The sequence below is a fragment of the Dicentrarchus labrax genome, unplaced genomic scaffold, assembly GCF_905237075.1.
Source record: "Dicentrarchus labrax unplaced genomic scaffold, dlabrax2021, whole genome shotgun sequence".
Lineage (NCBI taxonomy): Eukaryota > Metazoa > Chordata > Actinopteri > Moronidae > Dicentrarchus > Dicentrarchus labrax.
This window is the reverse complement of record NW_026136706.1, coordinates 18848818-18870324: the sequence shown is the minus strand read 5'-3', so window position 1 is coordinate 18870324 and position 21507 is coordinate 18848818. Positions and strand designations below refer to the sequence as shown.

The window sequence follows — 21507 nt, the reverse complement described above, 5'->3', positions numbered from 1 at the left end:
ATCCGTTCAACAAAAGGAGAACTGTGATTTGAGAGCAGATGTTGAAGCTGAAGATGGAGCCTGTGTGTTTACTGAATCACAGGAGGAGGAGGAGGGAGGAGGAGGAGGAGGGAGGAGGAGGAGGGACCCGGAGGAGGAGGGAGGAGGAGGAGGGACCCGGACCTCCTCTGAACCCGCCATGCTGCTGTCTGATTGGTGGCTGCGGTGCTCCGGAGAGGCTGACCGACCGACTGGGGGAAGTGAAACTGTCAATGTTTGAAGGATCCTGGATGATCAGCTGTCGGTCCTCCCCAACATCCACTGATAGCAGCCATCGTTAACAGGAGCACAGGGTAAACAACACACCGGCAGCTTCACGTCGCTTTTTTGTTTTACGGTAAGGCTGACTGAATATTAGCTACCCGCTAGTTAGCATTAGCAGCTGCGCAGATTGTCCCATAAAGAAAAACACTAATTATCATAAAAGCAGCGCACAGCTAACAGTAGCTAGCTGAGCTGGTGCGGAGACTCACAGCAGCAGTTTCACATAAATACAGTGAACACATCGGCTGTGTCATTTATAAACTATCATTATATTTATGTATGTATTTAACGTCATAATGTATTCACAGAGCTGTATCACCTGTTGTTTACCGTTAAGATAACGTTAACGGTTGCTGTTTGAGCAGCTTGTTTACAGGAGGACCCTCTGAGTATCATTAACACTGGGTTGTTATTCTCGGTATGTCCGGTTGTAGGTCGTTTCCCTTTTGCTCTGGAAGGTGACTTGTGTTGTGTTTTTGCTGTCTGGTTGTCTGCAGGCAGCATGAACTCCCTCTCAGGAAGAGCCGCCCTGTCTCTGTGCAGGCGCACGGCAGCGGGCGGGATGAGGGTGCTCGCCGGGTCCCCGGGTCACCCTGCCGGGGGACTGACGGCCTCTCTCCGGGCTGTGCGGGTCTGCCACTCCGGGACGAACCGCAAGGGCAGCGTCAGCACCAAGAAGAGGGGCTACGACATCACCAGAAACCCACACCTCAACAAGGTGAGACCACTCTTTCTACTTCAGGTAAAGGTGAGCATGTGAGCTCACCTGTGATGTACATGTGAAGACATTATGATTCATATGAACACAGCAGATATTTTTATTTGGCATTTTAGAACTGCAGCGACAATTTTAACTATTCACTGATTGATGAAATAATCAATAATCTTTTGGTCTGTAAGATGTCAGCAAATTGTAACAAATCTTCACTACAAGTATCCAGTGTGTCCATAATCCAAAGATATTACATTTATTATCATGAAAGACCAAGAAAACATGAACATATTTACATTTTAAATGCTACAACCAGCAAATTCTTGTTATTTTAGCTTAAAAACACTTTTATAATTAATTAATTGATTGATTATCAAAACAGATTAATTTGATGTTGTTTGACATCATGTCCTCACATGTGTACTATAAATGACTTCACAGATGATGTGTGGCACATGTCATCACAGTTATTGATAGTGCCACATGTCGAAGCATCCTTGAGCAAGATACTGAACCCCAAATTTCTCCCGATGCCATGCATCGGTGTGTGAATGTGTATGAATGTTAGTTTCTGTTCGATGCACTTTGCCATCACTGAGTGAATGTATGTGAAAGGGTGAATGTGTGAATGTGTGTACACGTAGTGTAAACGTGGTTTGAGTGGTCGGAAGACTAGAAAGGCTACACAAGTGCAGGTCCATTTACCATTTACCATCAGCATCTATGCTGCTCTGCTACATTTTCCTTATATTCTTAAAGTAGCTTTCTTGAGTATAACACTGGTGGAGGATTGTGTGGGTAATGTTATGCATGTTAAACATACATGAGTCTGTAGTTTTGACCACATACTACATGTACAGAGGTATTTAAGACTGGAGACTGCCACAGACCTGATGGTAATGTAGTGCTCTATATATAAATCTATTATATATAAAAACACTAGGAGCTTTAACAGAGTAATACTAATTATGTCATTACCATAGGTTAAGACTAATTAATGCATCCTTGAACAAATATAAGACTCAACATTCTTGTTTTTACATCAATATGAAATGTGTCTTAAAGCAACATTTTCTCTGCGTTGGGGGGCCTGTGCTGTGTTCAAATGACGTTGTCTACAGATAACATGACGCCCCGCATACCATGTTGTATGATGGTGGAAACAGAGAATACCATCTAAGTACCACATGGTACATTAATGACATAGCTCCTATCTATCTGAGAAAGCTGAATGGTTAAACCCCCACCTCTGGAGCTATGAGTAGTCTCTAATGTGTCTGTCCCACTCTTCCTCTGTCTGCTTAAAAGTCCTAATGAAGCTTTAACATAAGAATAATAGACTTAATGTGAAGTGACTCCCCAGTTTGCTTTTTAAGATAATCCTATTTCATAGTTTGTTTTTCCCAAAACATTAATTTCGGTGTGACGCTGCAAAAGCAGAGAATAATTACTTGTATTTGTATTTGAGTTTGATAGAAAACAAAATGCAGTTTGCAAACATACTACAGTTGCACTGACAGTGAGACCCAGTGGTGGTTTTACTGTATTTATTTCCCCAGATTCACTGTAAACATGGACTTGCTAGTTTTACAGTATGTGGGCAGCAGGACAGATACTGACACTTAAACTGAGTTTATTGCTTTGATTTAGGTTGATAGGAGGTCAGTCACAGCTCCTTCCTCTGCCCAGTCAGCAGTTACAGGCGGACTTCAGTGGAAACAGTCAGCAAGTTAGGTCCTACTTAGATAAAAAAAAAAAAAATCTCTTTTTATAAAAAAGTAAAAGTTCTTGTCGGTGGTGTATTTGAACATTTTATTCAACCAAACAATTAATTAATTACGTTTTTAAACTTAATTGTTCTACTACGTTTAGACTATCCAGTGAAAGTGCTTGCTCCATTCTTTGGTGCAATACTGGTTGACACTGATGTATTATCTGTATTTATTGAGGAAGAACAGATTTCTGTCCCTATTCCCTGACCTCTTTCTTTCTGCCAACCTGCAAAACTGACTCCATTGAACCCTCAAATGTCAAACAAAATCAGCTCATAACCATATAAATTAATCTTCTTCTCTTTGATGATGCTTATTCTCTCTGATAAGGTTTGGATTGGTGTCATTACAAAGATAAATGTTACAGCCGTTTATACCTCTCACACTTAGTTTCATTCTTGTCTGCCTGTGTGCTGACAGATAGCATGTAGGCTAGCTTAATTACAGTCACTGGTCAGGAGTGTCAGCTTAATGGGTTTACATTAGTGCCTCTTTACCTACTCGCTCACTATTAACTCTGTTAATCTGTGACTTTTCTCTTTGTCCCTGTTCACAGTCACACACTCACATTTGTTATCAGCATTTGCATTTAAAAAGATGTTAGATTAGTTTTTTAAAGTTTGCCCTGCACAATAACATTCTCTCTCCCCTCGTCTGGTTTTAATCTACATTCTCTTGATGGCATTAGTGTGTTAAAGTATCTCCTTTTAGTGACCTCTGGCTATACAGTACAGTGTTGTTCAGCTGTCAGCATCGAAATACTCTTCAATGGAAAAGCATGCCGCTTGTGGAACAACTGTAAATATTGGAAGCTGACGGTACTATTGGCAACCAGACCTCAAATCCACTCTCACATTTCACCCTCGACTCCCACAGGAATGTTTTACCAGGACAAGGGGTGTGTTCAGAAAACTTCACAGACCCACGGTAAAATCAAACTGACCCTAGAAGGCCGGTTTGTTCCCCATGTAGGTCAGTGTTTCCTCTGCCGCACAAGAATCAAGAGGAAACAGAGAGAGCGATAAAGCAGAGACGAGGAAAGAGAAGTCGAGCTGCCAGGGGAGTGAGTTCAGGCTCCCACACTATTGGACAGAATAAATAGATTAAACCTCACACTACCCTCCAATCGCTCTTTGGGAAGCCGGCCAATGCCGAGACAGAGGAGCAGCAGCACTAACCATAACCAGAAGGCAGAGGGGCAAAGGACTGCTTACCAGAATAAAAGCATGGCCTCAAGTTGTTCACTGCTCAGTTATTTAAACAGTTGTAGGATTTCAATGTGGCCTCCTTTTGTTTACCAGTGTTTCCATACAAAAAGGGCAACTAATTCATAGTTTGGAGAAACGATCAAAGAGACCACTGTATTTGGGCGCGGGTATGAGTCATAACTAACCCCATCCTGTAATGACTAACACATGAGTCACTGTGGTCTGGATTGTCTGATTTCTTATTTCATTGGTGGACTTTACCCTGTGCAAACTCTTTCAGGGATCAGAGTGTTGCATAACTGCCCCTCTTCCACCCTGCAGGGAATGGCATTCACCCTGGAGGAGCGCTTACAACTGGGCATCCACGGCCTGCTGCCCCCCTGCTTCCTCTCCCAGGATGTTCAAGTGCTGCGTGTCATGAAGAGCTATGAAACGCGCACCAACCCTCTGGACAAGTGAGAGAACAGACTCAGATGTTTACAGTAAAGCAAGTGCTGTTCAACATTGTCCTGATACAGCTGCAGATGGGGTTGTCCCACTTGTTTGGTCAAATGTTCTTTAGCACATCACATCTGTCGCTGCTGCACCAGCGGCCATTGTTTTTGTCATGTGTTGACTGTCACATCAAAGGGGCGTCCAAGTATCTGCAACACACACCATCTCATACTCTCTTGTTTTCTCCTCATATTTCCAGTCCAGTCTGTAGGCTGTCTAATGAAAGAAAAAATATAGTCTATATATCATCTTAGTTTAGCGTGTTAGCATGTCTGCAAGCACAACTGAGGCTGATGGGAATGTCGTTATAAACCAAAGCATTGGATCAAATTAAATTTTGACTTGTTGATGCCGCTTGATGAAAATATATTGAATATGAATAAAATTCTAATTATATAATTCATCATTCGGGTAAGAAAGTCTGTACTACATTTCATGGCAATACTATATCAGGTTTTGACGTCTCTTTCTCTCTCAGGTACATCTTGCTGATGACACTGCAGGACAGGAACGAGAAGTTGTTCTACCGCTTGTTGACCTCTGACATCGAGGAGTTCATGCCCATCGTGTACACTCCCACTGTCGGCCTGGCCTGCCAACAGTATGGACTCGCCTTCAGAAGACCACGGTGAGATTAATCACATTTATGCTGTAGCTGCGCAGGGTTCATTTACTCTAACTTTAATTTATGAACAACCATTTTTCAGGGTTTTTACCCAGTAACAACAACTCATGTACACCTGACATTCCTGTTAGAGTTCAGTCAGTTTCCAACAGGCTTGAGTTAGTTGATCCATCACAAGAGAACAAAAAAATACTGTTCTTATTTAATCTGAATTTCCTTTTGATTGTAAAGACAGAGAACATATTGAATTATTATTTATCTAATTCACATTAGTGTCAAGTGTACCCATATCCTTTTGTTTACATAGTGGCTGTGTCTCAGCTACACACTATGGACTCCTTCTAACCACAGGTTGGTACAATGAGGACAGAGGTGTGAGGGATACAGGGACAATTCAAAAACAAAATAATAATAATAATAATCCTTTTTAGTTTACAAAGTCACAGTTAGACTGACGTCTGCCTGCGTGGTCGTGATCATTCCCCCATTAGTATTAGTAGTACTACTGCAGGAGGAAACTACTACCACCCATACTGCTGTCTTATAACTGAAACCTACTTATTTACAGAGGACTCTTCATCACCATCCATGATAGAGGCCACATTGCCACCTTGCTCAACTCCTGGCCTGAAGAAGACATCAAGGTGCCTCCACACACACAAACACCCATACAGCTACTAATGCCTGAGAAATGAATGTATCGTACATGTCGTTAATACTGTATGTGTTCTCCATGTAGGCCATTGTGGTGACGGACGGGGAGCGCATCCTCGGCCTGGGTGACCTGGGGGGCTATGGTATGGGCATTCCTGTGGGGAAGCTGGCGCTCTACACGGCGTGTGGCGGTGTTCGGCCGCAGCAGTGTCTCCCCGTGCTGCTGGACGTCGGCACCGACAACCAGGTGTGTACAAAGCCGCAGTAAGGTTTTAGGAGCTGGTGCAGCACTTCATATCTGCCCCTTATCAGTCGATACTCAATAAATATCAGATGAATTTAGAGAATTGCTGATGCAACTTGATAATCATTTACCGATTCACACGGATTATCAGTTCCAAAACCGAAACAGAGAGGCAATTGCAAGTTGATTGACTGATTGATTATTGGTCCAGGCGCTGCTCGATGACCCGCTGTACATCGGACTGAAGCACAAGAGAATCAGAGGAAAGGAGTACGATGATCTGATCGATGAGTTCATGCAGGCGGTGACGGACAAGTGAGTAAAAACACCGATGAGGAGATGAACGTGTGAGTGAACCTGATGTTCTGACTGTTCAGCTCTGTCGTCCTGCAGGTACGGGATGAACTGTCTGATACAGTTTGAGGATTTCGCCAACAGCAACGCCTTTCGCATCCTCAACAAATACAGGAATCGATACTGTACCTTCAATGATGACATCCAAGGTACTGAAACGCTCACAGGACTCCTGGCCTCCATCGGCCATAACTGTAGTTTTTTTACATGCTATATTTAGGAATTTATCTCAGAACCCTATTTCACATCTTTGGCCAGAGCCATAAATTACTCACTCAGATACAAGTGACCCTTAACCTTGGAGTAACATCAACAATAGCAGCAACCTGTGACTGATCATAAACACTAACACAGTTAATTCTGTTATGACATTTTTACAAGGAGCTTGTATCTTTAGAGTGGAGTTTGGTTAATGCTTAAATGCTGCAGAGACGTTCACCCCTGAACTAAAGAAGTTCAGTCACAGCAAGACATCAGATCACCGCAGAGATTCGCTTGTAGATTTCTAAACACAAATACTGACAGGATCAATAAATTAGCATGTTTATATTCCTAAATTATTTTAACTTCTTAAATCACCAGTATTGTTATAATGCACTATGTGTGCACCTGACATTCGTTCTGTGTCTGATGTTTCAGATGTGATCTGGGGGTCGAGGCCCTCATAAGACAGATTTGAGGGTTCTTTATATAACCAGCTGCTGAACACATCCCTTTTATGCGATCAGCACAACCTCAGATTAAGTTGACACCGACTCAACTAGCTAACGTCTTAATCACCGCCGTTGTACCGTTTAACACCAGTATTGCAGTGTTGTTTGACAACCCGGAGATTTTATCTGAATAGGTACAGCTCCCTTCGTAGTACAGCCCTCAGGCCTCTAAAATGTTTTCAAATAAAACAAGGAAAATAACTCATGAACAAATGAACTCTTTGGTTGAACTGGTCACAACTGATATGCAACCAGTGAAGAGTGGTCACAAGTAGACATCCCTTTACTTTAAAAGATCCCAAGCCGAACAATTGAAAACCGGCTACGTAAGTACTAAATACAGTTTAAACCTGCTGATTTCAGTTCTCACATGTGATTTCTTCCTATTTCAGGCACTGCCTCGGTAGCCGTTGCCGGGGTCCTAGCTGCTCTGAAGATCACCAAGAACAAACTCTCAGACCACACCTTTGTTTTCCAGGGGGCAGGCGAGGTGAGAGGATTTGCTCTGTAGGATTTTATTCTGTTTTGAAATAAAAATAACTTCCTTAATCCCTAAGAGGTAAGAACTCTGATGGCACATTTAAAACTAGCCGAGGTAGGAGGCTGTTGTGCAGACGGAGAATTATCCTTTTTTTTGGCAGGCTGCTCTGGGTATTGCTCACCTGCTTATAATGGCCATGGCCAAAGAGGGACTAACTAAAGAAGAAGCTGCCAAGAGAATCTGGATGGTGGACTCAAAAGGTCTCATTGTAAAGGTAATGTGTGTGTCACTCTTCACAGATTGACCCCAGTGTATGTAACAAAGCACCATGTGGAGTTTTTGAGGGGGACTTTTCTGCACAAATTTAGGGAAGAAGCCATCTTAACCACGAGAAGGAGGAGTTTGCTCACGATCACCCGCACCTGAAGACCCTGGAGGAGGTGGTACATACCATGAAACCCACCGCAATCATAGGTGAGTCCGCCTGCAGGGTCGGGAGACACGTGTGGGGTTTTCCTGGAGGCGTTGTTGCACTAAACATACTGAAATATCCCTCAAAGGACATTGTGGTTTTTAAAGGTGTTTATAAAAAGACCTTCATAACTCACGTTGCTTGTTTCATCCATCTGTGATACAGTAGTTGCTGATCTGTTGTGGAAAAACAGAGAAACCTATTAAAGGTGAATTCTTTCCCCTCCAGCTTTGCTCAGTAAATCAACTAATTCAATCGGTTAATTTAATCTAACGCCTCAGAGTTTCACAAAGCTTTGAGAAGTGTATTCATTGGTCGAAATTCATACATTGCATGTATGATGAAGTGGAAGATAATTTCAGACTTGTAATCAAAACTGTTGCACCACTGTGATACGATGACATCATAGCTTTGAGTTAACATTTTCTGTGTTTTAAAATCTATTAACAATAATGAAAAAGTAGAAAAGGGATCCATTCTTGCTTAGTAAAAAACTACGCTTTGGAGGTTTTAATTGTTAATTGTTAATTGTTCACTTTATAGCTTGTGAAATGGAAATAATTTCTATTGTAAATTATCGCTCTGCTCTGTTTCCTGAACACAAAGGAGTGGCTGCTATAGCAGGAGCGTTTACCGAGAAGATTATCAAAGACATGGCCTCCTTTAATGAGAGGCCAATCATCTTTGCCCTGAGTAATCCTACCAGCAAGGCGGAGTGCACAGCAGAGCAGTGCTACAAGCTCACTGAGGTAATAATCAGCTGTTTACATTCTCACACAAATATACAATAGTGTGTTTGCTTGAAACCAAACAAAAATGCCTCAAACGTCCACTTTTATTGATACACTGCCGCCTTTCATGGCACACTACTGCCCCAACTGTGTATGTGAAACTGATCCACAAATACAGCTGTTGTATATTTTTATTTGGCAGATGTGGCCAGAGTGGGGGGAGTGTTTACACACCAGTTTTATATGCAGACACATCAGGAAATTGAAACCCAAGGCCTTGATGATAGCCAACTGATGAGACAATTCGAGGCTTGTTTTTATGATCGGCTATAGCTATTGTCCAGTAAATTCACAAAACCATTTTGTTTGTCATAGTGCAGAGTAACCAGAGGGTAAATCTGCCCCTCTGTTGGCTCCCCACTACTGTTTTGCATTACTGCTCTCTGCAGTCACAGAAATGTAGCTCCACCGCCCTCTAGTGGTAAAAACTAAAACCTCTACAGTTTATTTGAAATCAAACAAACAAGAAAGAAACATTCCTTTCTGTTATCTTTGCAGAAATGACTCACAGTTTGTGTTTTAACTTTTCTTTTTACATAACTTATATTCTCCTCCTCCCCTCTGTAAACAGGGCCGGGGCATCTTTGCTAGTGGAAGTCCGTTTAACAAGGTGACACTGGCTGATGGACGAACCTTCTACCCCGGCCAGGGAAACAACGCCTACGTCTTCCCTGGAGTTGCTTTGGGTGTCATAGCCTGTGGAGTGCGCCACATATCTGATGATGTCTTCCTCACCACAGCAGAGGTATTGGTTGTCTTCAGGTATCACACATCTGGGCTGCATTTCCTTTCTTTCTCAGTCTGTCAAACCAGTTTTATTTTGTCTGTCTGTCTTTGTCTCTCAGGCGATAGCTAACATGGTAACAGAGGAGCACCTGGCTGAGGGAAGACTGTATCCTCCCCTCAGCACCATTAGAGAGGTGTCCTTCAAGATTGCAGTGAAGGTGGGTTATCTTTCCACTGGTCCACCCTCATTCCTCACAAGGAAATCTGTAACCTCCTATTATATTGTAGCATGATCATTTGTGATAAACTTGCATTTCTAGCTGGATCAAGAAAATCTTATTAATTATATCTCTTAAAGTGTACGTGGGCTACTAAAATATATTAAATATGATCTTTAAGATTCTAGATAATCTCTCCATAAGGAAAATAAAACCATTGTAATTCAAACTTTGTTAAAGCCCCTGAAAACCTTCATCCTCAAACTAACATTAAATATTCATGACTAAAAAAAACCCCAAACATCTTTAGATATTATTATATATTATTAAGAGTTAGTTTCATGCTCATAAACTCAGGTAACCTTCATCAGGACCGTGTCGATGTGTTTTGATCAGAGTTGATTGACATCAGATTCTGGTTCAGTAGTTGCTAAATCCTGATTGATGCTTTTCCTACATGTGCCCCGCCCACTTTAAACTAGCCAATTGAGAAATCCCTCCTGTGAAATAAACAAAGGCGGTTTTAACTTCAGATAGTAAACAAATACATTTTCAGGGCCTTTTAAAAATAGAAGTTTGAACCGACTGTATGTGACTGTATTCTTTACCACTTTTCCTTCTGTTTCCTTCTCTGCCAGATTGTCAACTATGCATACAAACACAACACTGCTTCCCTGTACCCCGAGCCTAAAGACAAGGAGGCGTTTGTGCTGTCTCACATCTACAGTCCTGATTACGACTCCTTCACTCTGGACACATACAGCTGGCCACAGGAGGCCATGAACGTCCAGGACGTGTGATCCTGACCGTCTCTCTCTCTAAACTTAATATGCTGCCGTGGTGTCACGTACAAGTTCTGCAAAATGTTGCCAATGACCTTTTTAGTTTGTTAATTTCTTTTGTTCTTTATAAATGTTAGTAAGTCTCTGCTCCCCTTTCAAATGGACAGTGGCCATTATGATTTAGATGTCAAAACAAACATTCTCTATGAGTCTCTATGAGTGTTAAGTACAATTCTTTATCCTCTCACAGTGCTGTACTTTTTAAAAGTTTTGTCAGTGTACGTTGTATCAATAATCTGTACCTGATTGATGGTCCGACTTGAGTAGAATATTTTATAGCTGCATGACAGCATCATATCAGAAATCATAAGCACGACCTCTAGAATTTAAACTACACTCCTTCCACTGGATTTTCGCAGTGATCCAAAAGCTGAAGTTTCTGAGAGATGAATCATAGCCAGTGCATTCAAAACAAAGCAGCGGCTCACAGTAACGCACAATGCTTTATCTTGTCTTGACACGAATAAACAGAGGACTCATTTTGAAGCTTAAAAAAAAGAATGAAAAAAATGAACAGAAACTCTCAGTGCCTCTTTCTGTTTGACCTCAGGACATCACTGCTCCATTTGAAGAGTTACAACCTCTAGATTTGTGAGCTGGGTATCAGAGCTGTCGTAGAAGCCACACTTAGCTCATCCCTGTAGCTGCTTCTTCATATTTTCCACTCCTGTCCGTCTGCACATGGTTTAACCTGTACACAGGACTGAAAACACTCCAGAATTTCCTGTATGTCTGCTTCCCTGTGAGACTCAGTCAATCCTGATGGGAGACACTACTGTTGTCTTTGAATGTGTTCAGAGGAGGGATTGTTGGGGGATTGAGTTTCACCATCAGGAAGTTTTTTTGTATACAATGGGTGTGTTTTCCTTTAGTTTTCTACAGAGCTCTGCCTGTTGTTGTATTTTTGCCAAAGTTACTGATGCTCTGCTTTAGTGCTGAGAGATATGCTTGAGGTTTTCAAAGGGAACATGATGGAACTTTTGGAATAAAATTGTTAAGAAAATCAGAATCAGGTTTATTGTCAAGTAAGATTTTATACATACGAGGAATTTGCCTTGGTGCATTGGTGTGTGAGAATCACATAAAAAACAAGTACTCTTTAAATATACTGTAAATAAAGATAGAAAGATCTAAAGCTGAACAAGAATGATATTTACAATGTGCAAGATAGAAAAACCAATGGCAGTGTATTAATGTAACGTATGTATACAGGGTGGGTTTAAGAGTCAGTGTCAGTGGGGGTTCCGGGCCTTGTTAATGAGGCCAGCTGCAGACGGAAGAAATGATGGACTGCAGTCTCCTGCCAGAGGGAAGTGTTTCAAAGAGTCTGTGTCTGGGGTGGGAGACTGGGGTGATATTCAGCTCCCACTTGAGGTCCTGGGTGATGGTGGTACCCAGGAAGCGGAAGGACTCCACAGAGTCAACTGGGGAGTCACACAGGATGATGGGGTTGGGTGGGGCTGGGTTCCTCCTAAAGGTCACCAGATAGTCAATCTCCCATCTGTAGGCGGACTCAGAGATGAGATGAGCCCAATGAGGGAGGTGTCATCCGTGAACTTCAGGAGCCTGACGGACTGCTGACTGGAGGTGCAGCTGGTGGTGTACAGGGAGAAGAGCAGAGGAGAAAGAACGCAGCCTTGGGGGGGATCCGGTGCTGATGGTCTGGGAGTCAGAGATATTTTTCCCCAGCTTCACTTGTTATTTCCTGTCAGACAGGAAGTCTGTGATCCACCTGCAGCTTGTCCTGTAGCAGAGCTGGGATGATGGTGTTGAAAGCAGAGCTGAAGTCCACAAACAGGATCCTGGCAAAGGTTCCTGTCGTCCATGAGCCAGGGCCCCAAATTTGGGCCATCGGTATCATCTGGGGGGACAAAGTCTCATAGTGATTTTTGGCAAGGTATACAGCCCTAGTACTAGAAAAATCACGATAGTAGTGCAGGGGTGATAGCGAAATCACTTTTTTCAGCTCATGAAGTTACTAACCCCCTAAGATAAATTCCGTTTTTGTAATCTGGTATATATCTGGTTTAGGCTCATGGTAGGGATATTGTCAATATTCTATAATATGGTGCGTGGTATTGTTGGAAATTCATTTAAGCCCAGTACTGAATCTGTCTGACAAATACAGAGGTCACATGACTTCTTTAAACCAGAAATAACACACATTTTCTCACAATTTCCGCCTAAACTGTATGCTTTCTTTTATCCCTGGGGCATGAAGGAACATCAGGGACACAAAACTCAACAACTTCAATACTCAAGGCACTCTGATGATTCAGAAAATGTATAATATACCCATACTATTTATTTGTGAGAGCCTTAAATTAGACTTGTGCAGCTAGCACAAGTCTTCAAAATAGAATAGAGCAAATAGAATGGACAAATAGGATGGAGCCCTATTAGTTGTAAAAGTCAATAAAGAAACAGATTGTAAAGTGAATATATTTAATCAAAGACTGGTTTGTATGTTGATATCCATTATTTTATTATCTTATCATCATCATTCTCCATGTCGTCCTCGTCTTAATCTGAACTTTCTACACAGGTCGCCTGGTTTTCACACTTTGTCAGTTTACACGTCTGTGCACCTGAGGCCATTTGTAAGACACATACATCGAGTGAACATTTTTTTGTGCAGTTGCAGGCGAGTAGATCCAGGAGAGCTTCAGGTGCTGGCCGGCCTTCCATCCAGTGCAGCACCAACTGTTCACCTTCCTCCTCTGTCTCCATCTTCCATCCTCTGCCAACAGGGCTTGGCACTTGTGGGTCCTTTTCTAAACATCTTCTCCAAATACCAGCCTGATAGTTAGCTCGCAGTGTGTGTTGCCTCCAGTGTTGGGCAAGTTACTTTTAAAAAGTAATTAGTTACAGTTACTAGTTACTTCTTCCAAAAAGTAACTAAATTAGTTACTCAGTTACAAATTATAAAAGTAACTAGTTACTTCAGAAAGTAACTATTGCGTTACTTTCAAGTACATTTTTAAATGCTCAAATGTGACCCCACCTCCAGCCCTCTTTAATGGAACTTAAAATATATGTGCATGTTCAATTATTTATGATAAATCTGAATATTATAATGAAATGGACACTTAATACATTATTAACAGAAACAATGTACACATATCTAAACTATTTTAATGTTGCTGTGGGACAAAGTGAGACTAGCCTCCAATCAAATGCCATGTATGTAGATATTATGTTTATATAGTGAATCGATACAAATAACACAATAGATGTTTTGGAACTTTTGATATTTATTGCCCCTCAACAGGCCACAACTGGGCAAAATTCAACAATACTACTGGGGAGCCCAGATGCTGGAGGGTGAAGTGCAGGGTCATGTTAACTGCATCGTCTACAGACCTGTTGGCTCTGTAGGTGAACTGCAGGGGGTCCAGGAGTGGGTCCGTTATGGCTTTGAGGTGGGAAAGCAAAAGCAGCTCAAAAGACTTCATGAGCATTAGCTCCCCTGGTAGAGCTGGCGACCATGTACCGAGTGGGTTCGAATGCGACCTGCGGCCCTTTGCTGTGTGTCATCCCCTCTCTCTACCCCCCTTTCCTGTCTATCTTCAGCTGTCAATATCAATTTATAAAAAAACAAAAACGGCAATAAAAAGACTTCATGACCACAGAGGTGAGCGACCGGTCTGTAGTCACTGAGTCCTGGGGTCTTTGGTTCTTTGGGGATAATGGTGGAGGCTTTGAAGCAGGCTGGCACATGTCTCCAGTGAGGTGTTGAAGATGTCTGTGAACACCGGAGACAGCTGATCAGCACAGTGCTTCAGAGTAGATGGAGAAACAGAGTCTGGTCCGGCTGCTTAAAATATTAAAATATGACATCTGCAATTATTTTTTGATAGCTGCTCATTTTTTATCCCCTATTTGGCCATTATTTGATAGTGCAGGATAGGGGGAAAGAGAGGGGATTTAAAATGTGTAAATCATGGCCTGAATGTATGAGTCAGTCTCTTTTTCATACACACGGTCTGACAGGAAGAAGAACAAAGCAAAGATGCAGCTGCAAGAATGGGTGTGTTGGGATTTCAGTTTCCCTCTTCTTGCTCCTAAACTCTTGGATTATATTTTAAATCAGTGTTAAGTCACAAACTAGTAAAATCAGAGTAGTAAAAATGATTCCTACTCAGTGAACCTTTGTAGTGACGTTCAGTTAACTGCTGTACTTTAGTCCTGAGGATGTGTGTCAGGGTTTGGCCTCTTTATTGCAATAAAGGGAAATCTTAAAGCTACAGTGTACTGCTGTTGGGCCTTTTCATCTTAAGGAGGAATTGGAAGTTGTGAGCCAGGCTCTTATCGCCCAGCATCAGTGCTCAACGTCACTCGAGGCCTTTGTGGCTGAATACAAGCAAATCCCTGCAGACGGGTCCTAAACGCTGGTGGAAAGCCAAGAGTGAAGGCTGTTACAGCAGCTTATAAATACCCACAGTCAGGGAATGAGATATAATTATATAGGTGAAATGAGTTTTCATACATGTTTTTAGTCAGTTTTAAGTAGAAATGTTGCTCTCTTCATGACACTGACAGCACCGAAAGCTTTGGACAGCTACTAATACTCAAAGAATTCATGCAATAATATTTGTCTTTCATTTACCAAACATTTAATGGCATTTTGCCATGTTTGAACATTATTGTGCAGACAGCTCACTGAACAGCCACTGATGTAATGAAGTTAAATGTAGTGAGTGGTGAAATCCCTCTCACTGCACATTTAGATGTTCTGACCCACCGTTATATCCAGTGCATTTCCATCCCTCTTTCTATACTTTCCCAGAAAGAAAGCACACACATAAAATGCAGCCATTGTGCACTTTATTTAATATCAAATCTGTGGCTTTAAGACCAACAACCATTTTTAAATTCTCTGAAATCTGCTGCACTTGAAACATTAAACTGTAAATATCTACCACTGATGCAAGCTTATCAACCACAACAGATGTTGTGGTTCTCTAAGCAAAATATTTCCATATTACTCAGCAACATGATACCATACAATCAATGTGAAATATGAACTTGAAGGCTGCGTGTTGGTAAACTGTGCACCTTTAAACTTACAGGTGATATCATACCTTCATTTGTTTGATTGCCTTTATTTTCAAACTACAAAGCATCACAATGATGTCCTGTATTTGCCCATTACCTTGATAACAATTACATTGACAGTAAATAAGAAAACATCTCCAACAGAGGTATGTTAGTGTGTAAAGTCAGATAAAAAGATACAATAGTTGCATCTTTCTATGCTAGCGTCTTTGAGCTTATTCAGATCAGTCTGACTCATCATATAGCCGTCTGAAACCTCTTTTAACTTGACCATGTAGGAAGGAGAGATACGGTGGAAAGCATGTCTTTTAACTCAACACACGAGACTGATCAATGACTCTTTAGTTTAGTTAATTGAACTGGACCGAAGGCTTTAAGATCAGGGAACGGCATGATAAAATGATTAAATACTGACAATGATCTGCGCCCCATTTAGTGATGTAAATATGTTATAGATACGTCACCTTGCGCCATCACAAACCTCCTTTTACTACTCGAGTACTACTGACAATTGCTTCTACAGTCATGCTCATTGTTACAGCTAGAAAAGCACACATTTGACAATAGCAAATACTGGCAAATATGACAGCAGCTCTTATAAGCAATGACTAAGTCTCTTCAGTCAGCCTCTGATCATTGCCAGGGACAAACAGAGTTAGACAGAAATATAGGCACATTTTCTCTTTGTATCACACAGACCTGATTACTTCAACGCTCTTCCTATGATGGACATGTGACAACAGTATTTGATCATGTTAAATTAATTCTCAAATGTCAATATAAATCATCTAGAATTAAAATTCAACATAAGAAGAAAATTATTTTAGCAATACAAAGGTTTATACAAAAGAGCTACTGTTAGAAATGTACGCAAAGGTCGAGCATCAAATCAACACACACACACACGTTTCACCAAAACTGTGTGAAAGTTGGAGTCTGAAAGGCGGAGAGGCCGATCCGTCAGTCGGAGAAGTCGCCGGCTAAAAGTCAAGTGAAACAATGTGGAGGGACCCGAAAGAAAAAACGAGTACAACCAGGTTACAATCAGGTTTAAAGTGATGTCTGAGGACATGAAAGCTGCATGTCATTGGTGTGTGCGTGTGTGTGTGTGAATGAGAGGAGTGCTACAAATGCAGCTGCTTTTACCATTTACCTTTTGTCTGTTACAACACCTGAAATAACATTTAAAGCTATAAACTAAATTGGGCACACATAAGGATTTAAAAACAATGTAGTTTGCGTACTATGTGGTAGTTTGTAGTAACAGAAAAGCTGTATTTCATTTGTCATTCTGTGGTCAACATAAGAACACATTGTAACACTGAACAGCCTGAGGGTTAGAAACGAGAACTCGTCGAGTCTTCGGCTTTGGCAAAACTGACAAACAAACCTAAACACGAATCCACCTTAACAAAGAATACTGACACCGGATATGGGCACACTCAAAACACTTTGGTAACAAAAACAGATGGGTAGCAACAATCACTTTGCCAAAGTCTTTGGCATTTTTCAGAGTAAATTTTGCTTTGTTCAAAATTAAAACATAACAGGCAAGTAAACAGAGATCAGCACTAGAAGTCAAATCTCTCAGTAAAGACAGCATTTAAAGGGTATACAGCTTTGGAGAACACTTAAATTCTTAAAAAAAAAAAAAAAACATGTTTGGGACTTGATTGACTGATTAATGGATTCATACAGTAAACTTCCACAACAGCACTGTCCCTCTATATCCGCTGGCTCCTTTTCTTCTCTGGGCAAACGTACGACAAAAGCATATCTATCATGTTCTTGACGATGGCTGGAGGTGGATGCAGGGCGTGAGGAAAGTGGTGCGCTAAACTCATCTGCCAGGCGTCCACCAGCAGGACGTTGAGGCCCTTGAACATGGCCCTGAGCACCTCGTCCAGCTGCAGGGAGTACCAGTCGCTGTTGTACAGGCTCACCTCCTGGTCCAGGGCTTGGAGGTTGGCCGAACGGATCACAACAATGGTCCCTGGTGCTCGGTCCAGAAGTCGCACCAGCGCCCGCCTGATGTGACGGAGCCGCCGAATGTACACCTCCATGGGAAAGGTGCTGAAATGGGCCCAAATGCTGAGGACCACGACGGTGTTGGGACCCCCGGAGAGGCCGTCCAGCTCGTTTGAAATGTACCGCAACTCGCTGGACATGACGGTGGAGAAGCGGATGGGCGGGCCATGGCAGCGGTACTTCACCAGAATATTGTGAGTGCTGTCCACCGCCATGAAAGGCCCGACGTTTTTAGGACTGTGCAGGTTGAACTCTTTTAATCCTGGGGGAGGTGGAATAAATGGAGGTTACGGTGGGAGAGATACACAAGGCGACATTTAAAAAATAAAAGAGGAGACGCAGAGACGCACTCACCTGGTACAAAAGCAATGAGGTACTCAAACCACTGCCTGACGGTAGAGTCTCCGTACATGTTGATCACCTTGTTCTTCAAACACTGAGTGATGGCAGATGATTCATTGAACTGGCGCATTGTAACGCCACTTAATGGCCTCCATGAGTCCTCGTAGTAATATCCAGATGGTTCTAGCTTAATAGGTTCTGGTTTTATACTGCTGCTTTCTACCTCTACTTTATCTGATACAAAGCGAGAAATGTTGCAGACAAAGTTAATTAAATGGAATGAATCACAGCATGCACACATAGTGCGACACCACGCACAAACTGAAACTCTGCAGGTATACTGTACCTTTCCTGGGAGGCAGCACGTTGATCCTGTCGGGGCCTGAAGCATGAATGCGAACTTTTATGTTTACACCGCTGAGATCAAAGAAACAGAGTTGATCGGGTTAAAACTGGTGATGATACTGTCAGCAGCTAACCCCAGCCAATCCATGCAGCTCCTACTGAGCACGTAAATCATTAAAAACAGGTCACGGTTTAATTAATTTGGGACAGTGTGATTGACTCAAAATGAACCACAGTAATTCTAGCAGTATGGCTCTAGGTTGGGTCAGTCAGTCAGTAACTGAAATATTACAACAATATTTACAACAAGTAAACAGATTGCTGAAACATGCATGATCTCTACAGGAGGCATCCTAATGACTTTGATTTCTCCTCGAGTGCCCACACGAGGTTCACATTTGTGGTTCTGAGTGAAACATCTCAACCACTGTTGGATGGATTGCAGTAAACCGTAGTGTCCATGTTCATAATAATACAGAATAAATGTTACCCAGTGCTACACTGTGGCTCCTTTCTGTGTTTATAGTTCAGTTTATAACACTGGAGTATAACTACAGTACAGAGGAACAATCTATATCAGTTTGGCTGAACTTGTTAGTCAAATGAATGTATTGTTGGTTTTAGTCTATATATAATATCAAGATATATTTCCTTCATCCTACTTGAGTACAAACCTCTGGAAGAGCAATGCTTCTTTGTTGGTGATGAGGTGTTTCAGATAGCCTCCTTTGGCGTGGTTGATTCTGGTGTCGCAGCTGAGCACCTTAGGCTTGTAGCAGTACCAGGGTTCTCCTGTGTATGGGTCTGTGTAGTTGCACAGGGGCTGCTGATCAGGGGGCAGGCACATGTTGCACACAGTAGTTTCAGACAGGAAGCCCAAGCGAAACAGGCTCTTAAAAAACACGCGGTCAGGCCGTTCTTCCCTCAGCCGTCGCAGCACGGCGATGGCTTCACTTGAGTGCACCAGAGTAACCTCAATCTGTGCAGACCCGACCCAAAGGAGCGGGAACAGAGCGGAGTAAAATCCATTTCTGTGGTCCAGAACCTTACCTGCTACACCCGCTCCAAGTTCGGGGGAGTGCAGTCGGGCCAAAAGGAAATCCCCACCGTAGCGCTTGGGACGACCCTGAAAGTCATGCATTTGGACGAGGGCCTCCAGCTGGTCGCCCACATGCCATTCTCTTCCTTCGTTAGTGGGAAGGATGGCGAACAGGCTGTGAATGGGGTCACTTGTCTGGCGCAGGGTGGTTGGTGTGGAGCGAGGCGGAGGCCCGGGCCAGGAGATAGAGTCCAACAGGTAGCGCTCTTCCAGCTCATCTTCAGGGGAGGGTTTCTGGCCCAGATGGGCGCAGAAGGTGCGGTTGTGATAAAAAGTAGGCAGATTCACTTGGATGAAGGACGACTGGATCCTGCTCTGGAGCTGGTAGAGGGCTGAAATAGTGTGGCAGTTCCAGTTCTGAAGAGAAAGGGAGGAGGGGTTAATCATGTGCTGCAGGAGATGTGACCACGAACACATGACTGCCAGATAAAAACACACACGGGGATCAGTTACCCTACACACCAATTAAAACCTCTGTGTAACCCACTTCTCTCCTCACCTCCACAGTGTGGATGTTGCGCAGCAGGAAGATGAGACCAGACAGGGCTAGGACGATGAAGACGAGGGCATATTTGGAGAGATTTCGGCACATGGTGACCTCCTTCTGTCTCCCATGATCAGGCCCTGTTTGACTCTGTGCTGTCACCACGGTGATGATGGCATCATTTCACCCTCAGCGCCTGATGCAGATGAATGAACGCTGTGAACGAGAAGGATGAACAAACAGAAAACTGGCTCTATTCAGGGTTATAAAGGCATCCATTGTTCACAACAGGTGTAGAACAGGTGATTGTATTAATTTCTCCACTTTCCCAGAGTCAGAAACTAATAAATGCCCTCGGACAGACCTGTTTGTGAGTACTGGGTGTAGTCTGAAGTTACAGCTCTGTTGTTGAGTGTCTACAGGATCAAGAAACATATACCATAGGCAGCCAGTAGTTAACTAAGGGGGGGTTGGGGCATGTATAGACTCCAGACCCCGCTGCGTTTTCAAGTTCCTCCTAACAATGGCGGTGCTGACTGTAAACATTCTAACGGTTCAGTAGAATCTTCCATCTTAAGACGTTAAACATAACGGTCAGGTTCTTGTTCTCTAACGGTCCGCTGCTTCTATCATATGACCGGCTGCAATGACGCAAGAGCGAGCAACAAAGCAACGGACGGATGATAATGTTCAATAAAAATGGTGGAAACACATTTACTGATATAATTCAAACAAGCGCAGCCCTGTTGGCTAACGGTGACATCGGTGATGGCAGGCGTTTTAGCTATATGCTACTCTACTTACACATTACGACGACACATTAGCATGTCGGACCGTTAGACAGCCGGAGGAGGGTGGCGGTTGGCCGGGGAGAAGGAGGCAGCAGCGGACGGTGGGGATGCACACCAGAGACGGTTTGTAGATAAAACAGACCTCCCGGTAATCATGATGGGAGGAAAATAGTACCGGGGGTGAGGGTGGTACTGGGGGAGGAGGGTGTATGGGCGAATGAGTCTTACTGCGTCCTCTGGTGGTCAATAATTTAAAAGTTAACCGCATGAAAGGGGGCATTAACAGCCTGGAGCCACGGTGTAATGCAGCTAACGGACATGGAGAACAGTTACAACCATTCAGTTATTAATGTTTCAGTATGAGAGCATTAAACAGTGAGGTAACCAGTGGTACTAATGAGGGGTCCGTCCAGAGTCAGTGGAGTGGCTCACTGTAAAAGGCTCTGCTACACTAAATGGAAATGAACCTTAATTAGAGTCATATTTAACACCCGTGTTTATTATTTCAAGTCAAAATGGCTGCTGTGAAAATGGTATATTTGTCCATTAATAAGCGACTCTAATCTAATATTTTGAGCGATATACCTTTTTTACATGAGGCAGTTTGACGTCTATAGGATGAAAGGCACAGGCGTAATCAGTATCCTAAATGATAGATGGATAGCATTGCTCACTCTCCTTACTGATATAGAAAACAGGTGTGTCCACTGCTAGTAAGCCTAATTAAGACATCACTTGTTTGTTAAAGAA

General features: G+C 42.7%; 2 protein-coding genes across 4 annotated transcripts; one reads left to right on the top strand and one right to left on the bottom strand.

The window, feature by feature from the left end:
- The first annotated feature begins 216 nt into the window (after window positions 1-216).
- On the top strand, window positions 217-11619 carry me3 (malic enzyme 3, NADP(+)-dependent, mitochondrial). Its single transcript, XM_051403900.1, has 15 exons — window positions 217-376; window positions 801-1021; window positions 4317-4450; window positions 4969-5118; window positions 5684-5759; window positions 5855-6016; window positions 6225-6328; window positions 6407-6516; window positions 7473-7570; window positions 7722-7835; window positions 7930-8035; window positions 8640-8782; window positions 9396-9569; window positions 9670-9768; window positions 10407-11619. The coding sequence occupies exons 2-15, from the start codon at window positions 806-808 to the stop codon at window positions 10566-10568; spliced, it is 1848 nt and encodes a 615-aa protein (XP_051259860.1). The 5' UTR covers window positions 217-376; window positions 801-805; the 3' UTR covers window positions 10569-11619.
- A 3796-nt stretch (window positions 11620-15415) lies between these two features.
- Window positions 15416-21468, bottom strand: nxpe3 (neurexophilin and PC-esterase domain family, member 3). Of its 3 annotated transcripts, none has more exons than XM_051404672.1 (6): window positions 20771-21468; window positions 19982-20182; window positions 19058-19839; window positions 18385-18455; window positions 18051-18272; window positions 15416-17958 (listed from the first exon to the last, which is right to left on the bottom strand). In XM_051404672.1, exons 2-6 carry the CDS (start codon window positions 20072-20074, stop codon window positions 17393-17395), a joined length of 1734 nt encoding a protein of 577 aa, XP_051260632.1. In that variant the 5' UTR covers window positions 20075-20182; window positions 20771-21468; the 3' UTR covers window positions 15416-17392. The 3 variants fall into 3 exon arrangements, with proteins under 3 accessions (XP_051260632.1, XP_051260635.1, XP_051260633.1); XM_051404675.1 differs by having other exon boundaries at window positions 19982-20162; XM_051404673.1 differs by lacking the exon at window positions 20771-21468 and adding an exon at window positions 20331-20764.
- Between the last annotated feature and the right edge of the window lie 39 nt (window positions 21469-21507).